Here is a 14,147-nt window from a genome sequence, read left to right on the forward strand (position 1 = left end):
GGGGGTGACTCACAGAGCTCGCAGTGTTGGGCCGGTCCGGCGCGCCTCACTCCGTTTCTGCACCGGTTCCGCTGGCTTTTCTGGCCTTTGTTGACTGGGCCGCTCGCCCATTCCTGCAGCCGGGCTTGGGTGCTCTCAGGAGTCCTCCTCTCTGTCGGCCCCAAAACCTCGAACCTGCTGCCGCTTGTTTGTCGATGCAGGATCGTTGTTGAAAGAATTATTCGCCTTTTGTTGCTCTTGGAAATGCAATTAATACTCTGGTATCACAGCGCACAGCTCTCAGGGTCGCGCTGTCTCCTGGCACGGCCGCTCCAGATCCGTCGCCATCTTAAAAGCCTTGTAATTGTTTTCAAAATGTCTTTATCACCAAGGTCCAGGATTTGATCCCTGTACTGGCCGGTCACCTGCCCGTGTCTTCTGCAGCTTGTTAGGTGGCGCCCTTAATTCCTGTGACACCTCGGGGAGAAGCCGCAGCGCCCTGGACGTCTGCCGCTATTAACGCCCGGCGAAACCCGGGAACGAGACGCCGCAAGGAAGAACCCAGGTGGGTGGTGACCGTGACGACTGAGCTGGAGCCGGAACTGTAGGCCTGGAGAGATATTTTCTGAAGAAACCTGCTATGGTTTGAATGTGTTCCCTCTAAAATCCATGTGTTATAAACTTAATCCCCAACGTGACAGTGTTGGGAGGTGGGGCCTTTGGGGAGGTGTTTAGGTCACGAGGGCTCTGCCTTCATGAATAGATTAATGCCACTATAAAAAGGAATTGGGGGAGTGGGTTCTCTTTCTTCTGCCATGTGAGAACTCTCTTATCCTTCTGCCTCTGCCACGTGAGCACACAGGTGGAAGGCCTACTCGAGACGCTGGCACCTTGATCTTAACCTTCCCAGCTTCCAGAAATGTGAGAATAACTTTCCGTTCTTCATAAATTACCCAGTCTGCAGTATTCTGTAAGGGCAGCACAAAACGGACTAAGGCAAAACCAGAAGTAAAGTCCCATCCTTGTTTATGTGCTTCAGCGTGTCCTCTATCTTCACTGCCATGTCCCTATCCACAGTCTTTTCTCTCCTGTCTTCGAACTTAACGAAACTAACAAAACTGCCTTTAAGGCTCCAGGCTACATGCATTTGAACAGCAGCAAAATAATTATTATTCGCTTTCAGCCATGAAGTGGTAGCATTTTGTATCTAAGTGATTCTGTGAAATAAAGCGTCCATTTGGATCTATAGCCTTCGGGAGCTTCAGAAATAATACTTTTTAGCTTCTGGGAGCAAGCTAGGCTTCATGGAGTCTGAGATAACAGGTTTATGAACACTTTGGTGATCATTTGCAACAACACATACCAAAATATGGGTGCGGCTTTTTGAGAAGGAGTGAAGCCCCCACCCCTCCCTTGGAGGTTGGCGACGCCATTACCCAGAGCCCCTCTCGGTGCCTCGACTTTTGTCCAGGAAGCAGGAGCGGGAAGCAGCCTCTGTTACCTCTACGGAGCTGTGGGAACTACATTACCCAGAATGCTCTGCCCCGAACGCCAGCGGCGATGAGCCAATGAAGGGCCAGGAAAGGGGCGTTTCCGTGCAAGCGCATCACGTTGGGGCGGGGCTTTCGGCGTCCTCCTCTTGGCGGTTATTTTGGCTTGTTTTAAATCTGACCACGCAGTCCTGGGTCAAAGCTGAGGCGGTGAGACTCAGAAGGCGCGAGAGGAGCTACGTTTCCCGTGCACAGAGGCGGGTCTGAGGCTCGGAGATGCCGGCCGGGGTGACCTCCCCGCTCCGCCCACAGAGTCCGTTGGCGGCGGCACTGAGGGACTCACCCCAGGTGAATACTTTGCGTCCTCTGGGCCTCACCTGCCCTTCCCTTATCCAAATTCCAAAGCCCCGAGTGAGGGGCGTCTATTTACGTCCCTGCAGCTCGGGCCCTGGTCTCTGGGACAATGAGGGTGGGGTGGGGTCCCTATTTCTGACAGCCAGTGTGCTGGGGGAGTGTGACAGGCAGAGAGACTGGTGTGTGTAAAGTCTTGGATGTGCGACTGAGACGGGAGGATAAGAGAAACCTGCGGTCTCTTGTGTCCTGGGTGGCAGGATATATAGTTGTATATTTGTCTTGAGGTTCTGGGAGTCATGGAGAGGTTTGAACAGAGGAAGGACATGATCTGAATGACGGTGTTAAATATTTCCTAAAGGCTGGATTGGATGGGGGTTGATGAGGACATTGAGGTATTGGGATGTTGAGTTCTTGTGCAAGGTCACACAACTGTAAGAGGCAGCGCTGAGGAACAGAGGTTAGACAGCTCAGGTCACCTGGCATCAGTGTGGGGCAGGAGTACCAGTGAAGCCTGAGACCAGGGAACCTGTCCATGGTTGCATTTGTCTATGGCCTGCCTCATCCTACATGTTCCATGACTGATGAAACCTACATACATGAGTGGAGAGTTTCCCAGGCCCTGGCTGATCCTGACCCCATGCATATAGTCTCTGGGATTGAGGTGTCTTTGGAGTCTTTGCCTGCCCTTCTCCCAACCCTTGGGTCTGTGGGACCCTGGAGAAATCCCAAGCCAAGGCTGGATATTACATAAAGGGGTTCTCATTTCTGACAACAATGGAAAGAAGTGTGGAGTTTATCCCAGGAGCAAGTACCAGCATGTGTAAATGCTTGGAGGTGTGCCTTGGCTGGCAACAGTTTAGGGAACCGCAGGTGTCCTTTCCTTCTTGTGGGAACAGAGCTCATGGGGGCAGGAGGCAGGACTGGTATGACTGCCTGAAAGTTTGGATGTCTATTCTGAAGGTAATGAGAGGTTTGGATAAGAGAGTAGTGAAATGATCTTACCCAGGTCTCAACAGGCTTTATCTGGCCGCACAGTGGAGACCAGACTCTTGTGTAAAGAAGGAGGAAAATGACCAGGGAGAAGGTAAGTGTTGATGGATGTAAATGGTGGTCATGGAGGTGGGAGAAGTGGTTGGATTCTGGATTTGTATTTTTTAGGTAGGGCCAGCCAGACTTTCTGATGTGGATGAGGGAGAGAAAGGGAGGAGTTAGGGATGACCCCAAGGTTTTTGGTTTTATTTTATACCTGGAAGGATGGAAGCTCCATCAACTGAGATGGGGTAGTCAGTAGTACAAGCAAATTTCAGTGGGAATATCAGGTTTGTTTCAGCCGTGTTGAGAGCCTTTTGAAGACACTGAGGAGAGGCATCAAGTGGGCAGTTAGACATAACTGGTTTGGGAGGGTTTCAATGGAGTCATCCCAAAGTTAATTGCTGCTGTATGGACCAGGGTGCAACTGTGAGTCACATTTAAGAGAGGGTATCTTTCGGTCATGGTGGTAATGCTGTTAGCAGGCCAAAAAGAAGATGGTGCAGGCCAATAACTGAGCCTCTTACTTGGGCATCTGCTTTGACATGGAGTGTATTAAATACACAGGTGAGGGAGAAAAGTGACCAGGCAAGAGTGTGGAAGAGAGGGTGATCTGGCGGGTGGCCAAAATTTCCAAGAGAAAAGTAGACATGAGATGGATGCAGAGAAATAAGAGTAGTTGAAGCAAGATGATACTCAGGCCAGAACTGGTACTTATTCACCACTCTGTAGACTCACCAATATTTTGTGGTGACCCATGGTGGGGTTTGGGGTGTTTTAGCCAGATTGGTGGATTATTTTAGAGTCAGATATGGTCATCTGTGAGAGCCCTTGGGCCTGGGATGGGGGACCACTAGGGCTGGACTTTGAATAAGGATTGGGGGACAGAGGAAGTTTGTGACTGGTGAGGGGACAGAACGTGTGGCACAGAAGTTGAAGAGAGCCAGGGATGTCTGAGATGGGCATATGGTTCTGAGTGATTGACAGTGAAGCAAGGAACAGAGTCAGCTGAAAGGGAAGCTTTCAAAGAAGGATTCAGGGCTGCCCCTGGCAGTGGGAGCCATTGGAAGTCTGGGGTAGATAGATCCTCTGAATTTGCTGAGCTTTCTCTTTATGCCATGTGCTGAGTAACATGGGGAAAAGTGCTTATGGTGTGGGGCAGGGAGGAGGTGGTGATGGAGAGGGCACATCTCTGGGCTCTAGAGATATGAATGAGTTGTAGTCTAAAGAGTGATGTGCACATGGAGAAGGGAGTGTGACTGACTGCCCCCGGGTACTGGAATTAGGGACTTAAGGTTGAAGGAAAAGCTCAAATTTGGTGTGTCTGGGACACCTGACTTAAGAAGGGCAGAGGAATTGCTTAGCAGGAGGAGAGCACCCTGAGGGCCAGGTCTAGAGTTTAGATGTTGTTTATCTGACCACCTGCCTATCATTGCTAAAGGCTGAACATAGCAATTCATGGGACCATGAGGACAGAATGGTACCAGTGGCACCACTGTGATGATTTTGTGTGGAAAAGACTGTGGGTCTTCAGAAGAGAGACTGTTTGTGGTTTCATCTGTCTCTGTTTTGACAGGGCTATGTGACCTTTGAAGACATGGCTGTATACTTCTCCCAGGAGGAGTGGGGGCTCCTTGATGAGGCTCAGAGACTCCTGTACTATGATGTGATGCTTGAGAACTTTCCACTGGTGACCTCACTGAGTAAGGCGCTCACACCCTTTCCAGTGACCTGGACTAGGCTTTCTTTCCCCTTTTTTCCCAGGGGTGATCTGTCCTTATCACATCACAAACATGGGCACTGCTTCTTTCCCCAGTTCCCTGGGTAGGTGCTGAGGTTGGTAGGTCTGGGCAGAGTGCACTGCCCTTTCTTTTCCCTTGCTGCCCCAAAGCCTCGCAGGGGAGGATTACAGGTCAGTTGTCTTGCAGTTACACTAATGGGCCCCACCTAGCTTGCCTTCTCACTGTCTGGCTGACTCTGTCCAAATGCATGGCACTTCTGTGCCCCACGTTTTGCCCCTTCCTGTAGGTGACATTTCCTTGTCCCTGCCTGTGGCAAAAATTCATCATTGACATGGTCAGAACTTATGTAGACTGTTCTTGCAAGATACTCCTCTGAGGATTTTTTTGTAATAGTTTTTTTTGCCTGTGGTCTGTTGTGTGCTGAGTTGCTCTGGGCCAGTGCTGTCTTTCTCTCAGGACTTGTATTAGGTCCCACATAGTTGCTTAATGAGGGGCTGTGAAGAGAGTCCTGGGTGGTTCACAGAATGGGAATGACTCCAGCCATGGCAAGATGGACTCAGAGGGAATCTGGCCCTGAGGAGTGGTAGGTGGTGGGGCGTATAACATCCGGAATGTGTTCAGATGATACCAGAAACCTATCCTGTTCCACTAGAGTGTTTGTGCTGTTGCCAGTGACCACACCTCATTTTTCTTCTCCTCCATTCTTGACAATTTGCTGACTTGTCATTTCTAATGTGACTTCCAGCTAATTCTCACCTCTTTGGATTTCACGTCTCACCATTTCCTGTCACTGCTTCCTCTGCAGTACTTTCCAACATTGGCCCACACATGTTATATTATGAGGTGTGTACATATCCTAAAATAGTTCTTGAACACCAGCTATTCTCTTGCAGTTGGATTTTCCTGGGCTTGGACACACTCTTTTGCACAGTGCTCATGGATCATCAGCAGCAAGGACTTGCTGAAAACCTTGAGCAGAGGAATGAGTCGTAGATCCTGCTTCTCCCTATGCCACATCCTGTCATTGTGTTTTTCACCTGGTGAGGCCTCCTTCATTGTCTGACCTTTAGAGTCCTAATGCTGTACAGCAGCAGCTTCTTCAGTGTGACCCCGCTCCCTTTTCCTGATGACTGTGCCAGGGATTTATTCATTGGTGTGTTAGACACATGTTTATGATGGGGCTGCTCCTTCCCACCACTGTCTACATGCACTTCGCCAGAAACTGTCTGATTTCAGGTTGCTGGAGTAGAGCAAAAGATGAGGAAGCACTTTCTGAGCAGAGTGTTTCTGTAGAAGTACCGTCACAGGTCAGGACTCCCCAGACAGGTTCATCTCCCCAGAAGGCCAATCGCTGTGAGACGTGTGACCTGGCTTTAAAATATATTTTGGGTAAGGCTTTGTATCAAAGAATACATTCTGGGCAGAAAATAAACACATGTAAGGCATGTGAGAAATAAATCTGTTTAAGTACGAATCTTCACCAGCAATGGAAGCAGCACGTTGGAGAGCAACCCTTGAAAAGCGACATGAAAAGAGCCTCGTTTATGAAGAGCTGCAGATTCCTTGTGTCAGGAAAGGCCTTTACCTGTGGGGAGGTCAACAAGAACTTCTCTGCCAGCTCAAGCCTTCTCCAGTTCCAGGCCACTTGTAATGACCAGAAACCACATAGTTGTACTGCTTGTGGGAAACCCATTCATAGTGGGAAAAATCTTTACAGTTGGTGTAAATGCAAGAAAGCCTTCAGCCGCAAACATGCACTTGTTCAGCACCAGAGTGTCCATACTAGAAAAAGGCCTTATGAGTGCAACAAATGTGGGAAAACCTTCACCCGAAAGTTTAATCTCTTTCGACATCAGAAAATTCACACTGGAGAAAGTCCTTATGATTGCAGTGAATGTGGAAAATTTTTACTCACATCTCCAGCTTTATTCAACACCAGAGAATTCACACTAGGGCAGGACTTTATAAGTGCAGCACATGTGGGAAATTCTTTAGCCAAAGCTCCAGGCTTACTGCACATAAGAGAATTCACACTGGAGAAAAGCCTTATGAATGCAGTGAATACGGGAAATATTTTGGCCAAAGCTTCAGCCTCTTTAAACATCATAGAGTTCATACTGAAGCAAGACCTTATAAGTGTGGTGAATGTGGGAAATTCTTTAGGGACACATCCAGCCTCATTAAACATCATAGAGTTCACACTGGAGAAAGGCCATATGAGTGCAGGGTAGGTGGGAAACTTTAGTCAAAGCTCTGGCCTGATTCAACACCAGACAGTTCACACTGGAGAAAGACCTTATGAGTGCAGTGAATGTGGGAAAATCCTTTAGCTGCAAATTTGATCTCATTCAACACAAAATAGTTTACACTGGAGAAAAGCCTCATGAGTGTAGGGATTGTGGGGCATTCTTTAGCAAAAACACCCAACTTGTTCAGCACCAAGAAATTCACATCAGAGAAAGGCCTCATAAGTGCAGCAAATGTAAGAAAGCTTTTAGCTGAAGATCTAACCTCATCTGACACCAGAAAGTTTACCATTGCACAGAAAGGCCTTATATGTGCAGCAATTGTGGGAAAGTCTTCAGTCAATGGTCTGTCCTGATTCAGCACCAGAAACTTCACAACCTAAATAGGGATTATGAGTGAAGTGAATGTGAGAAAGGCTTTAGTGGAAGGTGTTACCTTGTTCACAATGGTCTGTCCTGATTCAGCACCAGAAACTTCACAACCTAAATAGGGATTATGAGTGAAGCGAATGTGAGAAAGGCTTTAGTGGAAGGTGTTACCTTGTTCGTTTTGATTGGGTTGCTTGTTTTTTTCTTGTAAAGTTGTTTGAGTTCCTTATATATTCTGGATATTAGTCCTTTGTCGGATGTGTATTTTGCAAATATTTTCTCCCACTCTGTTTGTTGTCTTTTAGCTCTGTTAATTGTTTCTTTTGCTGTGCAGAAGCTTTTTAGTTTGATATAGTCCCATTTGTTTATTTTTCCTTTGGTTGCCCGTGCTTTTGGGGTTGTATTCATGAAGTCTGTGTCCAGCCCTATTTGCTGAAGTGTTTCTCCTATGTTTTCTTTAATAAGTTTTATTGTTTCAGGGTGTATATTTAAATCTTTAATCCATTTTGAGTTGATTTTAGTATATGGTGAGAGGTATGGGTCTAGTTTCATTCTCCTGCATATGGATATCCAGTTCTCCCAGCACCATTTGCTGAAGAGGCAGTCCCGACCCCATTGAATAGGCTTGGTGCCTTTGTCAAAGATCAGATGGCCTTAAGTGTGTGGGTTGATTTCTGGATTCTCTATTCTGTTCCATTGATCAATGTGTCTGTTTTTATACCAGTACCATGCTGTTTTGGTTATTATAGCTTTGTAGTATAGTTTAAAGTCAGGTAGTGTTATGTCTCCAGCTTTATTTTTTTTGCTCAGCATTGCTTTGGCTATGCGAGGTCTTTTGTTATTCCATACAAATGTCTGGAGAGTTCTTTCCATTTCTGAGAGAAATGTCATTGGAATTTTGATGGGGATTGCATTGAATTTATATATCACTTTGGGCAGTATGGCCATTTTCACTATGTTGATTCTTCCAATCCAAGAACATGGGATATCTTTCCATCTTCTTGTATCCTCTCTAATTTCTCTCAGCAGTGGTTTGTAGTTCTCGTTATAGAGATTTTTCACATCCTTGGTTAGCTTAATTCCTAGGTATTTTATTTTTTTGGTGGCTATTGTAAATGGGCAGGCTTTCTTGATTTCTCTTTCTGCATGTTCACTATTGGTGAATAGAAATGCTACCGATTTTTGTGTGTTGATTTTGTATCCTGCTACTGTGCTGAACTCATTTATCACCTCCAAGAGTTTTTTTGTAGATACTTTAGGCTGTTCGACTTGGTATGATTGGAATTGTAAAGTGTTTATTGTTTTTACTGGTTTTATTTATGCTGCATAATTATTTTGAGATTCAACAAAGTAGTTTAGTCTTTTCATTGCTGAATAGTATTCTGTTGTGTGGATATACCATTATTTATTCCATTCATCTGTTATGGACATTTGGGTTGTTTACATTTTTTGCCTATTACAAATAACAGCTACACGTTTCATTTCTCTTGTGTTAATGAGTGCAATTAATGAGTTATAGAGTAAGGTGAATATTTAACTTTTTAAGAATTGTCAAGCTATGATCTAAAATATTATTTCTTTTTACACTGCTGCCAACATTGAATAAGAGTTTCACTTCCTTCTGAAGCTTGCTAATACCTGGTATGATTAGTCTTTTTCATTTGAGTTATTTTAATAAGTGTGTATGGTATCTCACTGGTTTTAATTGCATTTCCCTAAGGATTCATGATGTTGAGCATTTACTTATAAGTTTACTTGCCCCCCTGTATATCTTCCTGAGTGATATGTTTGTTCATATCTTTTTGCTCTGTGCGTGTTTAATGAAAGTTGAACTAAAAATTACCTCTTCATTAACAAATAAGACAGTGAAACAAAGACACCTGCTGGAATTTTACTCATTCAATGACCTGAGTGACTTCTTTGCCATATGGAATACTTGTTTTGAATATTTTCTCAATTTTTCCTTCATTCACAATGTAACAGCAATGAACACCATACACTCAGGATGGAGGAAATTGCTTCCTTAAGAAAAAAAGCTCTTATGTTGAACAAAAACTTTTATTGCAACACTGATGTTACTGCCAATACCTGGAAGCAATACAAAGGCCTATCAGCACAGAATGGAGAGAGAAATTGTGAAATGGTGCACTCAGCAGCAATGAAAATGTATGATACAGAGACAAATGGAACAACATGAGTGTATCTTACTGACATTTATGGGGCAAGAGAAGTAAGACTGAACAGAGTACATAGCATATGATTCCATTCATACAAATGTCAATAATGTACAGAACCAAACTATATTTTGAGATTTATAAAAAGTAGGCAAAACCATCAAGAAAATCCAGGAGATGCTGACTTTAAAAATCAGGATGTTGGAGCTGACCAACATAGCATATGATTCCATTCATACAAATGTCAATAATGTACAGAACCAAACTATATTTTGAAATTTATAAAAAGTAGGCAAAACCATCAAGAAAATCCAGGAGATGCTGACTTTAAAAATCAGGATGTTGGAGCTGACCGGTTAGCTCACTTGGGGAGCATGGTGCTGATAACACCAAGGTCAAGCAAGGGTTCAGATTCCTGTACCAGCCGGCTGCCCACCCCTCCCCCCACCAAACCAGGATGTTGGGTTCCTCCTGGAGGAGGTGTAAACAGTGTCTGGCATGGAGGATTCAGGACATGGCAGGGCACTGCTAACATTCTTCATAGTTCCTCAGGTACTTAAGCATCAATTTTAGATATATTTGCTAAACTCTAAATATGCATTAAGCAATTCCCTATGCCAATATCATATTTCACGATAGAGCATAAAGAAAAAATTGATATGAATAAATATTAAGTGAAGCCACTGAAAAACAGAAATATAATGTATAGATTTAATGGAGATGAAACACACCTGACCTATTACACAGAAAGCAGGAGAAGAGAAAAAAAATGGAAATAGAAAATGAAGAAAAAGAAGGCTGGATATTAGGCTTAAGTGGCAGTTCTCTTTCAAATAAGATCTCTGTTGTGAGGGACAGTCATGAGACATAAACACAAAGTCAGTGTCAGTATCAATTCCTCAGACCCAGAGAGCGATTGCCTGAGTGAAAATGAGGTGAAGCACTGTGAAAGATCAATGCATAAAATTAAATGACAAAACACAAAAACGAAAAAAATCTTTTCCAAAATGGTTCATTTAATTTAAAAACTGCGTGATAATCAGAATTACTAGGAAGCCAACTATTTCCATAAAGAACATGATCTGGAACTTGGACAGTGCAGTATTTGAGTCAAGCTTTATTGTGGAATGATGGCTGGAGTTTATAGCCTGTAAATCTGTGCTTTCTAATCTTTCAGTTGTACATGAGGATACTGTGAGTTATGTGGATATGTTGTTAGTGAATTCATATAAATGAAATAATTTTAGAACTACTATTGAAAGAGAAAATGTGACCTCTACTGTAGAACCAACAGGTAAATATGAACACAGGGCAGATATGAAGATGAGAAAAGTATTGAGACAGAAGGTGTTAGAGCATGTCTGGGGGTGCTCACTGCTTTATGAAGTGGGTCTGATTGACTCAGAGAGGCAGGGTCATCGTAGATAATTAAACTGCTATATCTTCTGTGGATTCATTGATTATTGTCTGAATTAAGTGTGATTGGACTAAGGTAAAGTGTTATACACAGTGTTTCATCATCGATTATCCAGGAATTAATTGGTCTAGAAATTACCCTACGATTACAGAGGACAGTTTGTAACCTGGGTTAGGTACTTGGAAAGTATTGAAATCAGTATGAATTGGAAAAACACACCCCTCACCTGATAGTGAAGCCTGTGTGAATGGAGGTTATGGCAAGAATAAGGCCTCATCACAGACTATTGCTCAAGAAATAGTTGCAGAGTGTATACATTCTTATAAAAATTAATTGGACTTAAGAAGGCCTTTAAATCTCATCATTTTTGAGTGCAAACAAATACAAGGCTACACATTCTCAAGAAACAGAATTCAGTCCTAGGGTTTATCAAGAGTAGCTATAAAACGGGGGGTCCTCAGCAGGAACCATGGGCAGCCCCTGCCACTGCCACAAACACCACTTCCATGGGGGTGGTCCAACACAGCTACTGCCACTGCAAGGGCGGCCTGCCACCACAGCAGCAGCCATGGCCACTGTGCAGGCAGCCCACTGACCACTTGACTGCCATCCAACCCAGCAATTCTAGCTCTGGGTATATACCCAAAGGAATGGAAGTCATCATGTCAGAGGGATAGCTGCACTCCCATGTTCATTGTAGCTCTATTTACAATAGCCAAGAGTTGGAATCAACCTATATGTCCATCAACAGATACTGGATAAGGAAAATGTGGTATATATACACAATGGAATACTAATCTGTCATAAAAAAGAATGAGATTCTGCCACTCACAGCAACATGGGTGAACTTAGTGAAAATTATGATAAGGGAAATAAGCCCGGCACAGAAAGAGAAATACTGCATACCCTCACTCGTTAGTGAAAGCTAAAAAAATAGGTAAATAATAAAAGAAAGATACAATGATCACAATAATTCATCAAACTTTCAAAAGGAGAGAACGGAACTTAGGCCTCTAGAAGTGGGAAAGAGGGAGTGGGAGGGGGCTGTAGTGAGAAATTGGTAAAGGGCCACAAAATATGATTACATTGCGTAGTGTTAAATATACTAATTATCCTGATTTGAGCATCACATATTGCGCACAGGTATTGATATTTAATGCTGTATCCCACAGATATATACGATCAATTATGTTTCAATAAAAAATAAAACATTAAAAAAGAAGTAACTGTAAAACAGTTGTAAAATTGCCTGAAATCTTCAGAAAAATTAAAAGATTAAGTTTAAATCTTTAAAGACAATATGAGCAGTATTAATTAAATACAGCTAATTAGATCATTGAAAAGAAAACTCATATTTGAAAGTAAATGTGAGAAATTAAGTGCAAGCTCTTTTGAAATTTTGCCTTTCATTAAATTAATAAAAGCTCATGATTGAAAATTGGAAATACATTAGGTTTGATAACCATTAAGCCAAAACATCTTGACTAGAATTAGAACTGAAATGGAAGTTTATTGAAATAAAACACATTTAATTATATATGTACTAAACGATGTCTAAAAGCAAAGGTGGTAATTCACTCATGTTACTGAACCCATGCCTTGGGCTACCATTATTATTAGGACACAGTTTAGAAATCTAATCTACAATATTCTGCCAGGAACACGGGAATTTTTTGTTATTCACTGAGGCTGCATGTGCATTTCCTACATGGGACATTCCAGGTGATTTTCCTTGGAAGATGCAGCCTCCATCTATGTTTACAAAAAAATATTTAAACTATTAGAAGGCCCTGTATAAACCCAACACAGGTGATGTTTTACTTATGGTCACAAACTAGTTCATTTTCCTACATTATACTCTCACAAACGACCTTGAACTTCACTGAGGAATATAGCATATGTAGATTATCTTTGCATGTATAGGTAATCTCATATTTTGGTTAAACTATAAGCTCTAGGAAGATGGGATGTTGTTGTTCTTAATCACCGTGTATCACAGAATTCTAGAAGTGTAACTAGCATAAAATCGTTTACTATATATTAATAAAAGGTAAAATTAAAAATGTAGTAACCTGCACAGATAAAAGATATACTGCCATCTTACTAGATTGTGGAAAATTGTTTTTCTCGTCCAGCAGGCAAAGTAGAACTGAGAGACAACGCTCATCAGTGCTGATGAGCACAAAGGGGCTGAATGCAGGAAAACATGATGCTGTGAACACAGCAGTGCTTACCAGCCACTGTTTTGGACTCAGAATAAGCGCTATGCAAAAAGACAAAATAGAATAGAGAGAGTAAAAGGAGACAAAGGTGCTCACCAGGATCAGGATGGTGCACGTGGCTCTGGCCTAATGGGAAGATTTAGAGGAAAGGTTGTGGCTGTGAATGTGTTGGACTCTCTGCTTGTGCCTGTGCAGGACAAATACCATCGAGCCACTGGCCCAGGCCATGAGGCCCAAACACATAAAGTCAAAGAAAAAATACATGGCAACATTTATTGAGCCTATAAATTTATCTAGTGGTAGCCCAGGACAGTAGCCATATATTTTTTTCAAACTAAGGTTTTTGCTGTTCAATGGCCCAGTTACTTTCATAGGAATATAGATGTTTAATAGGAAATGCATAATCCAGCAGACAAAACAGCAGAAGCCAATGCACTTTGGGGATCTTATTCTGAGCTCCATCCACCCAGAGATATTAGAATGAAGCCTAATGGCCTGGAAGCCACCCAACAGGCAGGTGATGCTGAGGGAAACTCCTCTGCCCACTCTGTGTAAATAAAAGACAAGTTTACATCCAACATCATCCAGGAAATAGTTCCATCCAAAAGCTGCCATGGTCTGAGGGATCCCTTTGGAGAAAAGCACCAAGTTGTTGGCTATGACCAGTTGTTTGAGAATCAAGTCTGTGGGTCTCACCTTGTGCCCAGTGAACAAAGTGAGGTTATAAAGACAAAGAAGAAAGGAATTACCCAGGATTCCCACCCCTGTCTGAATGAGGAAGATAATCCCCATTTTCAAGTTGGAAGAGGCCATCACATCAATATCAAGTGGAAATTGTTCTTAATAATAGAGAAACTTGGAGGAAAATCAAAATTATATATTACCATCTTCGTGTTTTCCCCAGGGCTTATCATAAACCACATTTTTCCTACTTAAAATACACATTCAGAATATGTCCTTAAACAAGCAAGAGGGTGAAATAGAAGTTATTTAAAGGAGATTTTGCTGAGTAGATATATATAAATCAAAATGTTTCTGGAAGGATACACACCAATTGACAACAACCCTCAGACCTTGGATTACTGAAGAAGGAGGGGATTGTGGAGTATTAAGACACAAAACATT

At 42.9% G+C, this 14,147-nt stretch overlaps 1 protein-coding gene across 1 annotated transcript; it reads right to left on the reverse strand.

Moving 5' to 3' along the window:
* Positions 1-6,835: 6,835 nt before the first annotated feature.
* On the reverse strand, positions 6,836-13,835 carry LOC103582260 (vomeronasal type-1 receptor 1-like). The gene is given in 3 exon segments (XM_008563908.1): positions 6,836-7,219; positions 12,905-12,958; positions 12,960-13,835. Coding segments are annotated over 3 exon segments (1,314 nt in total).
* Positions 13,836-14,147: the final 312 nt, after the last annotated feature.

This window comes from Galeopterus variegatus, unplaced genomic scaffold (assembly GCF_000696425.1).
Source record: "Galeopterus variegatus unplaced genomic scaffold, G_variegatus-3.0.2 Scaffold15438, whole genome shotgun sequence".
Taxonomy (NCBI): Eukaryota; Metazoa; Chordata; class Mammalia; order Dermoptera; family Cynocephalidae; genus Galeopterus; species Galeopterus variegatus.